This window comes from Zonotrichia leucophrys, chromosome 1A (assembly GCF_028769735.1).
Source record: "Zonotrichia leucophrys gambelii isolate GWCS_2022_RI chromosome 1A, RI_Zleu_2.0, whole genome shotgun sequence".
In the NCBI taxonomy this organism is placed as follows: Eukaryota; Metazoa; Chordata; class Aves; order Passeriformes; family Passerellidae; genus Zonotrichia; species Zonotrichia leucophrys.
The window spans coordinates 44626205-44643379 of NC_088170.1; the positions used below are offsets into that span (position 1 = coordinate 44626205).

Here is a 17175-nt window from a genome sequence, read left to right on the forward strand (position 1 = left end):
TAACGAAAACTATTCTCAAGCAGTCTAATGGTTGTAGAATATAATACACTACAAGAGTACAGCTGGAAGGGGTGTAACAAGGATCACCCAGCACAGCTACGATGCCAAGTCAGTAACCAGACAATCTAGGACTTTTTCACTGTACTAGAACATACAGCAAGGCACACAGACAGAATAAGCAGAAGGTATTTAAGCAAATGATTTTCCTTGAAATGAATTATGGTATCTGTCTACTATAGTGACAACCCATGCCCCAGAAATAGTTAATAAAATCGGGAAAAGGGAGTAAATTTCTAGTTTTGTAATTCTGTTTCTTGCAAAGTAAAATTCTGCTACTTTCACTAGCAACCTGCTCTGCAAAACATTGTTTCCTTCAGTGTATTATTAAGGGTATCTGCATTACCAAGCTGTAGGCTGGAACAGGATCAGTGCAGACAGCACTCACTAAATAGAGCTTTCCCTTTTACTAACTAGCAAATACATCTGTGATTAAGATTGCTTTCCACTTGAGCTGAATCATAACAAAAAAAAAATTAAAAAAGAGATGGGCCTGTCCAGTGGAACCGTATTCTTATGAGAATTTTTTCTCATAAGAATTTGTTTCTAGAAACAAAGGAAAGAAAACACCCTTTATGCAGAAACAATTTTAATAAAATCAAAGCATACAAAAAACTATCAGAAGAATTGTTATAGGAACAGAAAACTAAAGAGCAATTTTGACCTCACTGGACAATGCATATGACAATGTACATACATAATTGTTCATCCTGTATGCTTATTCTGTCCATTCTACTGCTGTCCCCAATGCAGGCATTGCATGTTTCAGAGAAGCCTGCAGCTAAGAAAGGGTTAAATTATCTTTTACTGACTTGATTCACACATTTAAGGAAACTTTGCCCAATTTGGGTTGTTTTTTTAATTTTACTTGCCAGTCATGTTGTACAGACAACATTCTACCACTTAGCTTTGTTTGATGTAACATTTTAAAGAATGCTATTCACATGATTTTCATTAGATGTTTAAAACACCACAACTGGAAAAAAGTTAATTTGTCCAAAAGTACAGTCAAAGAGGTTAAAAAGATATTTGGGAACCATCAACTGAAAGCCTTTACTGTATCACAGTCACTTCAAGTGTTGTAAAGTAGTTTTCTACCAACTTCAGCTTTTCTTCAGAAAGCAGGTTTTCTTGCTTCAATTGTCTAATAAGAGCTTCCAAGGACCTGAGTCTCCCCAAAGTTTTTACCTCTTGCATTTCAAGTAAAGTTATCTTAGAGTGGAGTTTTGAAATTTTTTGCCAAAGGTGATCTCTGTCTATGTCTTGTCTGCAGTATGAATGCTCAGTCTGCAGTATTTCATTTCCATCATATCCAATCACTTCTGTCTCCTCTGTGTCAAGAAACTCTTCCTTAACAGGCAGACAAGAAGTATTTACTGTTTCAGGCTCTTCAGGACTCTCAGCTGGCATAATAATAGCAATGACAGACTCTTCAGTTCCACTGAACTGTTCAATAGTTTGTGTGACTGTACTCAGTAAAACTGCATCTTCACTTGTCTGCACTTCAGAACAGACCACGTGAGGGACAGAATTCTCAACTGCATATTCAGTAACCAACCCTAAAGCACTGTCCAGTTTCAGAGATGAATTCAAGCAGTCAGAGTCTGTAAATTGCAGGACTGTAGCTGTACAACCCCCTGAATCCTCTATAGAAGTATGAACACCGGTAGCCTCCATGCCCTGGACTGCTGCTGTCATTAGAATAGGATTAGGCTGATGTAGGTACTGCCTAGATGAACTGTCAAGGATGACATGGTCTGCCTGAAAGCCACCTTCATGTGGAAGGTTCAAGTTTTGAATTTGTAAAGGTTCACTCAGTGCAGTTGAGCAAACCACTTCTGCTTTTTCCTCTACATTTTGTGCAATTATAGAATTTTTCTTTGGTGTACAAGGTTCAAGTGGTACAGACTCTTTCTCTGACACAACATTTGTTTCTTCCTGGTCTTTTTTCTGTACCTGCTGTGAACTGTTTTGAGAAGAATCTTTTTCCTAGAGGAGACAAAAAAAACCAAACAAGAAAATCATCACCTTATAAAAAAAATCACGGAGTATTAAAAAAATATGCAGATCTCATTTCATAGCACTATATTGCAAAAGGACTAACTTAGATGAGCACTGCTTAAAAATTACATCAGAGGCCCAAGAATTCATGTAAGCATCTTTCACAACTTTGCTTCAGGCTCTACATTTAAAAATACTATTTTAAAGCTGTAAAAGCAATGGTAGTGTTTGGGTTTCTAGTTTTGGTTGTTTTTTTTTGTTTTTTTTTACTGTGGAGTTTTTTATTTGATTTATTGTGGGATTCTTTCAAACTAGGGAATTTGGATATGAGATACAGTAATTATTCTCATAAGAAATTTAACATTTTCCATAGTAAATGCTTCTGCAATCTCCAGTTAAAAAAAGATATTGAACCTCCAATCAAACTAGGGGAAGTTGTTCTTCCTTTACATTATGGAATCACATACACATGCTTTGTGTTGACAAACTGTACTGATGGACAGGAATTCTATTTTTTTAAATAAAATATAATTATCTGACAGATTAGACAATGTGCATAACATCAACAGTTGGTTAGCTTCATACTACAAAACAAAAAAAAAGGACAGAAATAGATGACCTCATCATCTGGGGAAGAGAAAATGGTTGGCACAGCGGTGCTTTTCAAGTAGCGTATTCCCCACCGCACGTCCAGGGAATCGGGGGTGAAATGGTCACTGCAGAGGAGCTGGTGCTTGCTTGGAGTCCAGGAATCCCGCTTCATGTTCCGCAACCACTTCTCCAGTCTCTCTTTGTCATGAAGTGGGAATCTGTTGGGGAGCACGAGACAGAGAGTACTTTGGACCTTATTAACATAAGAGAATTGATAGACAAAATGCCTTGCTAAAGCAAATGGAACTTTGAAAATTAGATCTAGATAGAAGAAATTAGATCTAGAAAGAAATTAGATCTAGAAAGAAGATTTAATCAGACAGGTTTACCGGAAAAAGAAAATCCTATTAAACTCTGCAAGCAAGAGATGTTGCTATATGCATAAGTTTGTGCATGTGATTCTTACCTAATCATTGTAGTATACATTACTAGTCTCCCTAAAACAGTATATAAGTGCTTGTACCCCACAATAAAATGGGATTCTGATCACCAAGTCAGTCTTCCCATCTCTCTCCATCATCAAAAAGAATCTTTTTAAAGCAGCCAAAAAGACAAACAAGAAAATATACAAAACCCCCTGTTATTGTTGTCTTTCTTTGTTTTAAATAAGAATATTAGAAGGTAGCCTTCCTTTAGAAAAGATTACAATAAATTTTTTTCAAAAATTTTAAGTATTAAATGCTTATCTGGATGTCATGTACATGTTAATCCAATCATTATATACATTATTTCTAGTTGGGTATTTGCTCTGGAATTCAGAAGCAGAATTTCTGATTTCTAGTAGCTAAGGATTTCAGAATCCATGGCCAAGATGTTTTGAAAGGCTTGATCCTGCAACACTTGCTCAGAAAGCAGTTCTGCTGAAGGGAGGTGAAATACTGAGACATAATTTAAACAAAGTTAAGACTGGTCCTCATTTTATTAATAGTATTTCTCAGGCTTATTTGTCTTTCTAGACACAACTAGTAATTTCTGTTTAACAGAGTACCTCCTAATACATGCTCCTCTCTGGATTATCAGATAATCTGGCAACGTAAATATTTCCAATACAGGTTTGAAATTTTGTTCAAAAAGTAAATGCAAGCAAATGCAAAGCATTTCTATATTTTGTGTTTCAGCAATTAAACTTTCTCATAATGTTAGGAGCCCACATCATATTTTATAGTTTAGAATTAACTTTTCAATCATCTAACCTACCTGAAAAGGCAAATTATGAGTATACACCCTCATTAAAAAAAAAATTGACTTTAAAAATACATGCAAATGGTCAGACATCAGAAAGAGAACTAAATTAAAATGTATGACATGTGTGACAACATGTAATTTACTTAATGACAGGCAATACACAAATGAAAGGGAAATTAAAAGCTTATTATGATGCATGCACAGTCAAGAAGTGATGGTAACAGGAACATGAACATTCAGACCACTCTTGTCTCTCACCTCTTCTCAGTCAGGTATCAGGGTATTTGAAATGTACTTGAAATGTTTCTCTGGTGTATATCAATTTTACTTTAACTCTAGCATATAACCACATATGATACATAAGTGTCATTCAAACTATAAATTGAATTCTGAGCACTGTGAAGTGACTACTGTTTAGAAATCAATATTCCTGAGCATCGTGAGCAACAATAATTACAAAGCAAAAATTTTTTCTTCTGTTATCCCACTCTAAAATCCCAGAAGCTGCAGGTTTCCTCCAAAAGCCACACATAGCAGCAGACTCTTACACAGGCCCTGTGTTCCAAAACTGCAAACTCAGGTGATTTTGAGAGAAAGAGTGCTGAAATTCACAGCACAAAGGTGCATGTCTTTACCCCTTCCCCAATCTTTTGAATTTCTTGCCCTGTAAGTCTTCAAATTACCAAGGAAACAGAGCAGGCATTTGATGCACCCAGCTCTGCGTATCTGCAGGAATGCAAGGAATAATGCAAGGAATAAGAACACAGTAACCTCTGAAGAACAAGTTAAAGGTTCAGGCTTTTCAAATCCTGTCTGCTTAGATCATGTACACCCAGTGCCAGCACTGCAGGTATGACAGAGCATGCTCCTCGGTAACACAGCTTAGCCTGGCTGTCACTACAGAGGCCCAGAAAAGTCTCCCAGGAAGACGATGGCTTCCTTTCATTGAAGGTCATGTCATGACTCACACCCTCTCCAAGCAGGCCTTGAGAGCACTTGCTCCCACTGCAGTTACCCTCACAACACAGGACCCACTGTTCTACCCAGACTCAACCAGCTTCAGATGGAAAATAAAATAATCTGTAGCAAGAGAAGGGTCTGATAGTGAAAGTTATTTTAGCTTAAAGGCAACTTTGCTAAAATCTGCTCATGCTTCAACTCCTCACTAATCAACAGAATCTGTTCTCTAGCATAAACAAGACACAAAAAAAGGGGAACTGGAAAGAGGAAGTGGACAGAATTTATTTAGCAGCTGCCATCACTACACAAGTCAAAGATGTGAAGAAATAAAACAAAGAAGAGCAGTCAGGCCAGTTGAGATTAGGTGACAAAGGGTTTGGAAGGGGCTCAGACCCCAGCCACAGAGCAGCAGAGGACTTCAGTGGCGGTAAGAGGCAAGGGAATAAAACTTGCAATTCATGTCAGCAGCAGTCACTAGTATAAGGCAAGAGCAATCTATAAATCAAATCTCAGCACCCCTTCTACAGGATCATGAAACTCAGAATGGAGCACAACTCAAAGGCTAGATAAACCAGCTAAGTTTTGGCAACCATCTCCATACTGATGCCATACATTTGAATATGTATGTGTACATGTCTCAGTGCTCAAACTTGTTTTGATTATCGACATGACATGCATGCTCTCTAAAGCATAAGGGAAAATAAATTATTTTCCTCATTGTTTTATGATGCATTCCATGTTAGAAATGTGCCAGGGAAATAAGCTTTCCTTCAATCTAAAATAAAATTTCTTTCAAAGTAGTCTTCCTGTAGGTCTTCCCACACAGCCTTCCTGATATTGGAATAACTATGACTAATCAGACACTGAAAGGAAACCTAGTTTGGGGTATAAATTTTACCAAAACAGATTTTGAGGCTAATTGTGAAATTTATTTTTCAAATTTTGCTTAAGTTCGGTTAAGCGACAAACAGGTCCATACTTTTATTCTACACAAATACATTAATATGTAGTTACCTGCACTGTGCTTCTCTCAGGATTGTCAAATACTGTTTATAACTCACCATCCTGGGAAGAGACAGCCACGTAACCACAACAGGACAGAGGTTACTGCAGGCCTGGGATGGCGACTGCTCCATGCAGAGTCTGCACAGCACAATGAGCCACCATAAACTGGTTTTGGCAACCGAAGCAGCTAAATTCCAGCTAACTCAGCTGCTTCCAAACAACCAGCAACGCCTCTGTTCACAGCACAGGTAAGGTAGTAATTCTAGTGGCAAAGTTTGATGTTAAGGAATAATTTTATGTTTACTAGCTCACTCTTCCGGGCCCTTCTCCTGGCATATAAACCGTAATACACAAGGCATTTCACCATCAAGCCTCCCCTAGTGACTGCCCTGCTGGAACATCGCTTCCACAGAGGCAGCAGCGAAAGAGAGTCAGAAGTGCAAGTTCTATTTTTCAGTCGAATCTCCTTGCTCTTCACTTCACGGACCCTCTGCACCTATTCCAGAGTCCTCAGACGCTGCCGTGCCATCGCCCCCTCCCCCAAGTTCCGTCTGTCCGTCTGTCCTGTGCGAGGGACGGTGCGTGCAATTGCACCTCAGCGGTCCGCTCTTTATTCCTACACCTTCCCTTCCCCCAGGGGTCAGCGTCCTTTCCCTCCAGCCCCCCGGGAGCAGGCGGGGTTCCAAGGCGACCACCAGCGTGGTCCACCCGTGGCAATGAGTCTTTCGGCCATTGACTTCCGCGGTGGGGCTCCCTACCGCCGCCACGGCCAGCGCTCGCCCAGGCCCTGCCCCACTCCGCGCCCACTCACGGGTAGAAGCTGAGCTTGCGCTTGTCCTTGGCGCTCTGGCCGCCGCGGTTCTTGCAGCGGGTGGCGGCGCAGTACCGCGGCATGGCGGCAACCCCGGGCCGGGCCGAGCCCAGCCGAGCTGAGTTGGGCCGGGCCGGGCCGGGCCGGGCCGGGCCGGGCCGGGCCGAGCTGGGCAGGCCGGGGGCGGTGCCGCCTCCCCACAGCGCCCCCAGCGGCGGGTGGCGGCGGCGCCGAGGTTGCGACCTGCCGCGTGCACCGCGTCACGTGCGCCCCAGCGACCAATGGCGCAGCGCTTCGTGTAGGAACGGCGGGGGGCTGGACTGCGCGAGCGCCGGGCGCGGGCGGGCGGGAACGACGGCGGTGGCGCTGAGGGGCGGCGGGGACGCGGAGCTGGCGCTGAGGTGAGCACGGCGGGGAAGGGCCGCTGGGTGAGGGCTGCGAGAACATGGAAGGTTGCTGAAGTGGGTGGAGTGAAGGCGAACGCAGACGAGTCGGGAGGGGGGCGCTGGGAAGCTTGGGGGCAGCGGGGGAGCGCAGAGCGGGGCCGCTGAGGCGCCGTGCGGAGCTTTCGTTTGGAATTTAGGCCTCCCCGGGCTGCGCTGCCCTGGTGTTTCCCAGCCTGGCTGCACTGGAGTGGGACAGCGTCGCTGAATGTGGCTGTTAGCGGCTGCCCAGCTCTGGCCTGGCCCCACCCGATGGTGCGGTCCGGCTCCACCGAGGACTTCTGGGGTCTGCATAGGCAGGGTGGTGTCAGGTCGATTCCTTCGTTTCCCTGTGCTCCAGGGCAAGATTCAGGAACCTTCTTCTCTATTTGCTTTCGAGTCAGTATAGGAGAGACCAAGACAAGTATGAGCCCCTCCGTTTGACAGACTTGCCCGTAGCTGCTTGAGAACTGGAAGACTTGCTTACTCATCACATTAGTCGTGGTAGGAGAGCCGAGGGAAGACCTCGGTAACTTTATTACTATTAGAAAATTGCTTGCAGAAATAATTGCAGAACGTGAGCATTCCACAGGTTAGTGTATCGCAATTCTGTAATGAAAGCAGTAGCAGAACTCTAGTGATGCTCCGTGTTTTCTGAGTACGTGAGACTTTGAATATAAGCATTTATCTAAGATTTTGGTTAACTACTTTCAAAGAAGGATGGAATAGGATATTTGCTTTGCAAGATGAAGTAGCTTCTTTTCTGAATCTGACAGGTTTTATTCTAGGTACATCATCCTCAAACTTTGCGTAATTGTGCAGGTGTTGATAAATGTTGATAAACTAATGAAGAACCCATTGTTATTGCCTCTGCAGTACTTTGGATAAACATTAGACAGTGCACTTTTTATGCAAAAGTGAATAGTAGTTGAGATCTGTAGCTGCTCACCCCACAGAATTAAATAATTATTATATGGCATAAGATCTCTTACTTCATTGATATATTTACTTAAATCAAGTACGTAGATAATTATTAGAAGGGTTCATTATTGCCTGAGCTTAATGTGTACAGAATTCATTGAATTCTGGAATGTGCTTTAAGTAGCTGCAGTGTATGACCTAGAAAGTGCAACTTACATGTCCCTTTTTGATTGAGAAACACAGGATGAAGAGATGTAAGCAAAAAAAGTATTTAAGAGACTTTATTTTGAAAGAGATTGTAAAAATAGTTTGGAGTGGCAAGGCTGAAGTCGTTGGCAGTAGCAACGCTAAGATACTAACAGCAGATAAAATAAGTGTTTTCTAAAAAGTAAATTGAATAATTGACAGTATCTAAATATAAGACTTGCCCTCTCTGATAACCCTGTGAAGTTTAAAATGCTCCTTATACTGGAGTTTTATTTGTATTTGGTTTTTATTTACATCTTATTCTTAAATTTGAGTTTGATTGATTTGTTCAAGGGCAGCATTAAATCTGTGTTTGCTAGTTTAAAAAATTGTGTAACTTAAGTCCCGTTTTTTACTATGCTGTAGAAGTCAAATATAGCAAAGAACTTCATTACAGAACTCCTAATGTAAAGAGCTGTAAGAAAAGAAAAATTCAGGTGTGTTTTGTTGTCAGAATTAATACAAGTCGAGATGGTGAGCCAGAGCAGAAAACCTGAAGGACTAACTTGATGATCTCCAGCTCTCATGAGTTATGAAAGAGGGGTATGCTCTTTCTTAAGGAGGACGTGAGCTGTTCCTTTTAGCTCTTTTCAGTGTTCAGTAGCAGAAGCAGGATGGTGGACCTTAGGAGAGTGCAGCAGTGATTATGCAAACATGATGCAGGTGTGGGCTAATGAAGTAAATTAAAACAATCACGTGTGTGAGATGAACACATAAGTCTGCATCTCTAAAGCACAAACAGGAAGAAAGCCCTTAAAGCATGGAAGGATGTACATGCGTGTGGTTCTTAGTGCCCAAGTCATAAAATTTCAGGTTAGTGAAGTGGTGAGAGAAGGTATGTGGGAAAACTTGGTACTAAAAATATGTCTGATATTGTGCATGGAGAATACTGGAACAAACTATCCATTTGGTATCTAAGTGCACTGATCAAAATACAATTTGTTTCAACTGCTGCCCCTTAACACTTGATATCATTCAGGCTGCTGGCCAAATAAATGCTTAAGAGGGCATGGGTAGATTAATCTTGCAGGCGTTTTGCTCTTGTCTCACAGCATTCATTTTAGCCCCCTGACTTGCCTGTTGGAAATGGTATTCTTTTTTCCAGTTTTGGTTCTTGCTTTTTTATTTTGTTTAGAGGGAGTTGACTTTCACATAAATGTTTCATTTTCATATGTATTAGGTATTCAAAGGTTTTGAATTCTGCCTGACAAATTTTGGGTCCCATGCTGGCTAAAAAAAGTTTTCTGACTTTAATGGTGCTCAGACTGTAAGTTTGTTTATTCAGCTTTCAGGAAAGTAACAGCAATCGTCTCTGAGTTGTTCTTACAGTACATTTAAATCAGTGTAATCTGGTGGGGGAGACATGATACATCTGGAATGTTCAGGGTCTTGTTGTACATCCTTCTGGTCAGGTCTCAGCCAGCATTCTGTCTTTGAATGCACTCTGTGTTTGCCCTTCTGCACTCTGTGTTTTAAATGTAATATGCACAGGCATATTGTCTGTCCTCATCTTCTAGTAGGAACAGCTCACTCTGTCCTTCATGGAAATCATGAGACATCATGTGGCTATGTGGAACTTTCTTTAAGTCATTACATATGCCACAGTTTTCCCCTAAGTTCTCATATATTTGTTTCAAAATATATTTTTTTGACAGATGAGTTGTTGAAAAAGAATTACAGCTTTTAATTATTGTTGAAGATACTTGTCTTGTATAAAAGACCTTTTTTTGCTTTCAGTTCTTACACTGAGGGTTTCATATGCAAACCTTTCTATGCAGTGCTGTTTATCAGATGAATTCTTTGGTATCAAAGATATGGTAGGTGTTTTCCTTTATAAAGCAATCTGATATGCAGATGAGCTAAGCCAGCCTGTTGTTAAATAGAGGAAAGCGTGCTTTACTTGGCTGAACTCTGGAAGTGAATGAGTTGCTCTTTATCATGTTCACCTTAGGTGGGTTAAACAAACTGAAGCTGAGCACGAGTGTCTGATAGTCTTGTGTTCCTGCACCTCACAGTCATCTCCAGGCCAGTTGTATTTTCATGCTCCTGTTGTTGCACCAGCTAATCAGTCACTTGCTCTTCCAGCAGGGTCACTACTGGTCGGAGCTACTCTGTTTGGGGTCCTAGAACTCAAGATTAATGTACAGCTAGTTCAGGTATGGCAGTGTGAAATGTTAGATGCAATGAAATGTGCTGTGTATTTACTTTTGCAACTTTGTATGACAACGATCAGTGAAATGTAAAACAAAGACAAACGCTAAAGTGGTTGTTCTGTACATGAAATGTCGCTTTGCAGTATTTTCCTTACGTGTTTTGTGAATGTGAAAATTGTGTAATGGAGTTTGACAGGTGTAAAGCAGTGTGCTTACAAGTCTGGCACTGACTCCTGTAACACGCTGGTCTTCCTCTGCCAGCCTACAGCTGTAACTAACTTGTTGTGGAATGTAAAACAACTTGTTCTTCAAGTATATTTCCTTTTCTTTTTAGGAACTGGAGAAATGGCCACTACACAATCGGTCTTCACATTTGCTCTCTGCATTTTAATGATAACGGAATTAATTCTGGCTACAGAGAGCTATTATGATATCTTAGGAGTTCCAAAAAACGCATCTGACCGCCAGATTAAGAAGGCATTTCACAAGCTGGCTATGAAATACCACCCTGACAAAAATAAGAGTCCTGGAGCAGAAGCGAAATTTAGAGAAATTGCTGAAGGTAATATATACTATCTATGGTCATAATTTGATACGTGTCTTTTATCTATAACCCAAGTGCATTTTGTTTTTACCGGATAAGAGGTATAAAGCATTTTTTTTTTCTGAATTCCACTTAACTGCTGTCAGATATCAAGCATCAAAATCTGAGTTGTTTCTGTGTTCTTGCACATAGGAAGGCCTTTTACGCAGTTTATGCATTTCTGCTTATATGGCTTTTAGCATATTCTTCTCACAAAAATACTTGGTAGTAGGACAGCTTTAGCTCTAGGGTCTGTTTCATAAGATGTGGCTCAGGATTACTACCAGGGCTTCAGGAGGGCCTAGCAGCAACCTTGCAGTAACTGTGGGGAGATTATTAGAAAACACACAGCAGGGCGCTTCAGTGGGTCATGGTGGAAATACGATAGACAACAGGTGCAAGAGGTTCAAGTGGTTATAGGGAGAAACTTTTTCACCTTGAGGATGATGTTTGGATTTGAGGATGTTGGAGTTCTTTTCCAGTCTTAACAATTCTGTGATTCTGTTCTACAGGCCAGTGTTAGGACACATTACCTAGAGAGGTTGTGCAGTCTCCAGCCTTGGCACTTTTGAGGAATGATTGGGTAAAGTGCTGACTGACCTAGTCTGATCTCATAACTGACCCTACTTTGAGCAGGAGGTTAGAGTAGAGACTGAGGTCACATCTAACTTGAACTATCTGTGATCCTACAAATATAGCACTTAAAAGTATTGTGTGATAAAATGGTGCAAGGGGATAATCAAGAGCATAAAGACTTGCTGAAAAATAAGGTATACCCACTTCTGTTCCCTGTAGACTCAGGTATAACATCTGTCTATTTGTGTAGTTCCCTTAACTAAGCTAAATGGGATATCTGGCTTTTACCTTCTTGTCTGCAGAAGAGTTGTTTTGAAAGAAAAGTGGTTAGTGATATAATGAAAGGGAGTGACAGCCCCGTTAGATACTCACTGCAGTTGTTAGCACCTACTACAGGAGGAAGTAGGAACTCCTAAATATTGAATTATATAGAATAATTGAAAGTCTTTGACAGGTAAGAAAATGAGTTTTTAAAATATTTTCTTATCAGAATGGGTGTATTTTCTATCAGAGTTTCTGCCTTGGAATACCAGTAGCTGTAGTTCTAAACCAAAGATTGGAGGGAACTCTTAATTTCATTTTGGGTATATCCAGTCGTGAAATCTAGGTTTATTGCTGAACTTGTGTGAACTTATGAAAAATGGAGAATTGACACATGGTGAAATTAATTTTCTTTATTTCCTCAGTTTTTATGTTGTTGCTTGTAACTGGTGTATCTGGAACTTGCTGACTGGCAAGTAGCTTTGCCGATGTTGCCCTGTGTTTCTGTGATAGGAGTGCAGCAGGTCCTTAGAACATCTGACTCATCCTTCCTCCTTCAGGCTTTCTGATCACCGCCTCTCACTGTTATTTTGTTTCAAATCTAAATGCCAATATGTATTGGTAGTTAAACTCTGTTGTATTATATGTAACCTATCCTCATAATATAGCTGTGTTTGTTATTGTAAGTAACTATTTTGATGCAGTTTATTTTGGTTTGGAGAAAGGTAAGTAAATGTAGAGCTCTTGATCAGGCTTGAGCATTGAATGAAAGTCTTGTTTAAAATTTCTTCGGTTCAGGAAGAGTGGGAGAGAAAGCTGCTGTTCTTTGTGTTTGTGCAAGGTTTTCTTTTTTTCTGGTGTTTTGAATGGAAATGAACTGTAACTTCTTTTTTTTTAAACATAAATAGCATACGAAACATTGTCAGATGAGAATAAACGAAGAGAATATGATCAGCTTGGTCGTCATGGAGGAAGAGGAAGTAGTGGAAGTCCATTCCATCAGTCATTTAATTTCAACTTTGATGATCTCTTCAAAGACTTTGACCTGTTTAGTCAAAACTCGCGGTCTAAAAAGCACTTTGAAAATCACTTCCGAGGCCATCGGGAGGCTCATAACCGGCAAAGACGTTCTTTCCAAGAGTTTTCTTTTGGAGGTGGACTGTTTGATGATGTGTTTGAAAATATGGAAAAAATGTTTTCCTTCAGTGACTTTGAAAATGCACACAGACACGCGGTGCGAACTGATGCCAGGTTTCATGGATCCAGCAAGCACTGCAGGACTGTCACTCAGAGACGAGGAAACATGGTTACCACATACACCGACTGCTCTGGACAATAATGTTTCCTTTCTTCTAAACTTTTCTTCTTTACTCAACATCTTCATAATCTTTTTTGGTTTTGTGCTAACATGGAAGAAATTCTCTGAACTGTATTTTCTAAAAAACACTTAAACTGCTATAAAGAAGTTGTAGATGAAATTAATCTTCAGAATAGAAACAACATGCTGTTGGGAAGTAAATGTGTCAACAACTACTTAGAATGGGAGAGAAATAATCTCATGTGACAGAAAAAATTATATATATATTTCAGATTAGTAAACACTTTCCCTGAATTTGAACACAAGATATATATTTTTCATTTCAGAAATGTAATATAATTTTTTTCATGTAAGCCAGTTCAGGACTGATTGAATTACTTGTGTGTGGATTGAAGCGGAGGAGATACTTTAATTTTGATGTGCTGCTTTTTTTTTAATAATTTCTTTCCAATTTTGCACTTGCAGCTTTTACCTGATACAGATTTACTGTGCAAATTACATAATTTACACAAAATAGCAGCAGAAATATAACTTCCCTGGGTCTTTGTTACTCTCTCTAGCATTGCAAAAGTATTAGTAAAAACCTTGCTTTTTGAAGTTGGAAAATAGCAAGGGAATATGTGAAGACTGTGAGTGATGTGGGAATTAGTTTCATTTCTGAATTGGCCTGAAATGATCTTAGGATTTGAATAACCCTTGACTTATTTAGGGGACACAGGGATATTCATGTATGTAAGTTTGTGTGCACACAAAGTTTTTGTTGTGGTTTTTTTTTTCCCCTCCTTCCACAACACAAATATCTCTCTGGCAAGATTTGGAAGGGCACACCCAAAACACTCTTGTTTTATTCTTACTATATTTCCATGTGTGTGCCATGTACTTTTTGTAACTCACTTTCTGGAACTAAAATATCCCTCTGAGATCTTAGGAACTTCAATAGGGTAAGCTTGTCTACAGATTCATGGTGTTCCTGAAAGGGCCTTAGTAAAAGCTACAGTGTTTAGATTGGCAGATTTGTTACCTGTCAGCAGGAATTTTTTCAGTGTTGTGATTTGAGAGGTAAATTCTTAGCCTAACTGCAGAGTAAAACTGAAGATTACAATCCTTGTATTCGTCCAATGCCTTGTGGGGCTGGAAACTTCTAATAAGGGCAGCACTAATGGGTATTGATTTTAGCACCATGGAAACTCACAACCAGTATGAACTACTTAAAACTAAAAAGGAAGAAAAAACCACCAGAAAATGCTGCACAACAAAATCCCCAAATACTTCAGCTGATGTCAATCAAAGAGTTCTGTTGTAGCTTAGTTTAACTAGTGTCTTCTGTTTGACTAGTCATACAGGTTCAGTTTGTTAAATTGGTTGTCCATTTAGAACTGGGAAGTAAGAGTTTACCTTTCAGGTTGATTGCATGAGCAAAATAAGCATTTTAACTAGCAGTGTTCTAAATAGGCTTTGACTTCTTAAAATCTTTATTAAGAGGTTTAACCCTTTGCTTCTTGGATAGATATTGAAAGCTGCCTATTTGTTAAGGAACTTTGGCCTTCCCCTCCAGTGTACATATTATCACTTGTTTTCATTTCCTAATCCTTGGAATGGATTGTTGCGCTATATTAAGTGCTTTTCCTTTTCCGTGTTCTTCTTTATTTATTAATAGACTAATACCTCATATATGGTCTTTTATTAAAAGCCAGTAATTTGTGCAACATTATCGGAATGTGCAATATTCTTACAGTAAGAAAAGTGCTGGATTGAGTGTGTTTGTTTTTTTCACCCTTTTCTGTGTAAGTAGAGATTTTTGTTTCTTCTGTACAATTAATATATGAGTCAAGCAAAAGTTGTACTTTTCTGTAGATTTCTGCATTTATTTTCTTTACATACTCCATTAGTCCTGTGCATGAATCAAACTATCTGCCCAGTTTATATCATATGGGCATCCAAGTGAACAAATTGTTAACTTGAAGTTATGAATTACTTTCTCTCACAAAGATTAAGTATTAAACATGAGAGTATTTGTGAATGTCCTTTGGTGGGAGGCAACTCTAGAAGTGGGATGCACAGGTAAAATATTAATGCCTTTCTTAGTTGAGTGAATATTTTCTTAATTAAAAAAAAAAAAAAGGAAATAGTAGTATGAGCAATTCACTTAGGTCCCTTCCTGAACTCTGAATTAAAGGGAGTGAAAGCTAAAACGAACACTATCAATTGTACGAAACACATTTCACCCCCAAAACTCAAGTCATTTAAGTGACTATAAAAGTCCACAATCTTTCAGGCTAAACTTAAGGGTGAAAATAAGGGTCCTGGCTGCTTCTGGACTAGTTTCCCCTCTTTTAAGAATGCTCCAAACTTAGTACAAAGTGTACGTGTTTTCCTGATCTCTTTAAAGTGTAAGTAAGTATGAAACTGATAAGAAAACCAGTAATGTTGCTGTTTTTATAGCTTATCCACCTTAAAAAAACTTCTGCCTAGTCTAATTTAACTTGCTTTCATATTATTTCTCTTAATTACTTGTCATGGGAAAAACACAAATGCTGTCTATTATTTCTATGGGCTTCTCCAAGTCACCTGCTGGTTGTTTTTGTTGTTGATCCAAGGTCAAATCCGCAGAAACCAGTGTATGGCTGTCCCTCTGGTTGATGGGTTTACTTGGAATAGGCCTTAGCTGGGGAAATTCGGGCAGGCTTTCCTCAGCCAATAGTCTTCACTTTCATGGCCCTCAGAACACAAGCTTGCAAAACATGTTGTGCTTCTCACTTATTCGGAGCTCTTGCACATTCTTTCCCTATTTATAGTGTTTGCTTCATGGCAGGCTCCAGCGCAAGTCCTGGTATAACCTTATGACATCCCTGACTTCAGAGTTTCTTAAGTGCCATTTTTGATCTCTCTTCAAATCTTATGAAAATACTCAACAAAATCAGTTTTTGTTAGACAAGGGTGAAAAATAAAATCCTGATCAATTTTTTGAAAGTAATTTATGCATATGTAACTCCAAATGATTTAGTTTTTAAAACTATCATCAAAGTGGTTTTTTATGTTTTTCCTCCCATTATACTTTTGAAACACAATATCTAGTGGAGATAAAAGTACTGTAAAGTTAATTAGAGTGCCATTACATTAAACACATGAAAATTAATGGTGTGATGTGTCTTTTTTCTTTTCTTTTTTTATCTTTTGCTTCAAGATATAGATGGGAAACCAAATTGAGGTGGTTTATGTGGTGCTTGTGTTTTATGGAACATTTTGACTACTGCATTTTCCCTGAATGAGGTGGTGGAGTTGTCAGGGAGAAGAGAGTGAGGCTGAAAAAAATTTGGTCAATTTCACCTGATTTGTATTTTTTTGGACATGTTTGGAATGGCTTGGAGTTAAGAAATTATGCCTTTAAACAAAGCAGGCAAAAAAGCCTGTGCAAAAGTCTTTTTTTCTGAGAAGCAGTGGCTGTAAGAGCTGAGAGCTTCTGCCTGGAGCTGATGGGTCACTGTGTGTGCTCTGCCCTGCTGAGGGGCGTGAGGGCAGTGTGGCCAGTGCTGGAGGCTTGGAGTGCCACAGGGAATCACAGGTTCTGAAGGCAAGGTCAGGTGCTGTTGTGCTAATTCACAAGGCTGCTTGAAAGTTCTTGTTTTCTGGGTCTGATCTTTAAAAGGTGGAGGGTGTGAAATTTTTGGGATTTGGTTTGTTTCATCTGGCCATTGCTCATTAGAATCATCCTTGGAACCCAAGCAAACTGTCATCTTAATAAGGCAAGCCTAGATTTTGAGGACTAAAAGTGTTGGAAACAATGTATGATCTGCATTATATTTTTATGGTGAGGAATGTAGGCATTTCTAAAAATTATTTGTAAATTGAAGACTCATTAGAAGTGTCTGTTGGACTTGAGAGCCACATGTAGAGTTTATCGGCTGTGCCATGTATGGGGCTCCTTTCAGGATAAAACGCTCTTCAGAGGATTGTGTGGCTCTGGCAGCTGTTGTGGCAGAGGCTGACTGGTCTGCCCTCGGATAGTGAGTGATTCACACAGCCGT

The 17175-nt window shown here is 39.8% G+C and overlaps 2 protein-coding genes across 4 annotated transcripts; one reads left to right on the forward strand and one right to left on the reverse strand.

The window, feature by feature from the left end:
• Positions 1–629: 629 nt before the first annotated feature.
• Positions 630–6853, reverse strand: THAP5 (THAP domain containing 5). The gene is made up of 3 exons (XM_064702634.1): positions 6671–6853; positions 2678–2867; positions 630–2046 (listed from the first exon to the last, which is right to left on the reverse strand). Exons 1-3 carry the CDS (start codon positions 6751–6753, stop codon positions 1111–1113), a joined length of 1209 nt encoding a protein of 402 aa, XP_064558704.1. The 5' UTR covers positions 6754–6853; the 3' UTR covers positions 630–1110.
• Positions 6854–7002: 149 nt separating this feature from the next.
• Positions 7003–16286, forward strand: DNAJB9 (DnaJ heat shock protein family (Hsp40) member B9). 3 transcript variants are annotated; one of them, XM_064702636.1, is made up of 4 exons: positions 7009–7071; positions 10348–10415; positions 10747–10974; positions 12741–16286. In XM_064702636.1, exons 3-4 carry the CDS (start codon positions 10758–10760, stop codon positions 13169–13171), a joined length of 648 nt encoding a protein of 215 aa, XP_064558706.1. In that variant the 5' UTR covers positions 7009–7071; positions 10348–10415; positions 10747–10757; the 3' UTR covers positions 13172–16286. The 3 variants fall into 3 exon arrangements, with proteins under 3 accessions (XP_064558707.1, XP_064558706.1, XP_064558705.1); XM_064702635.1 differs by having other exon boundaries at positions 7017–7071; positions 10345–10415; XM_064702637.1 differs by lacking the exon at positions 10348–10415 and having other exon boundaries at positions 7003–7071.
• The last annotated feature ends 889 nt before the right edge of the window (positions 16287–17175 follow it).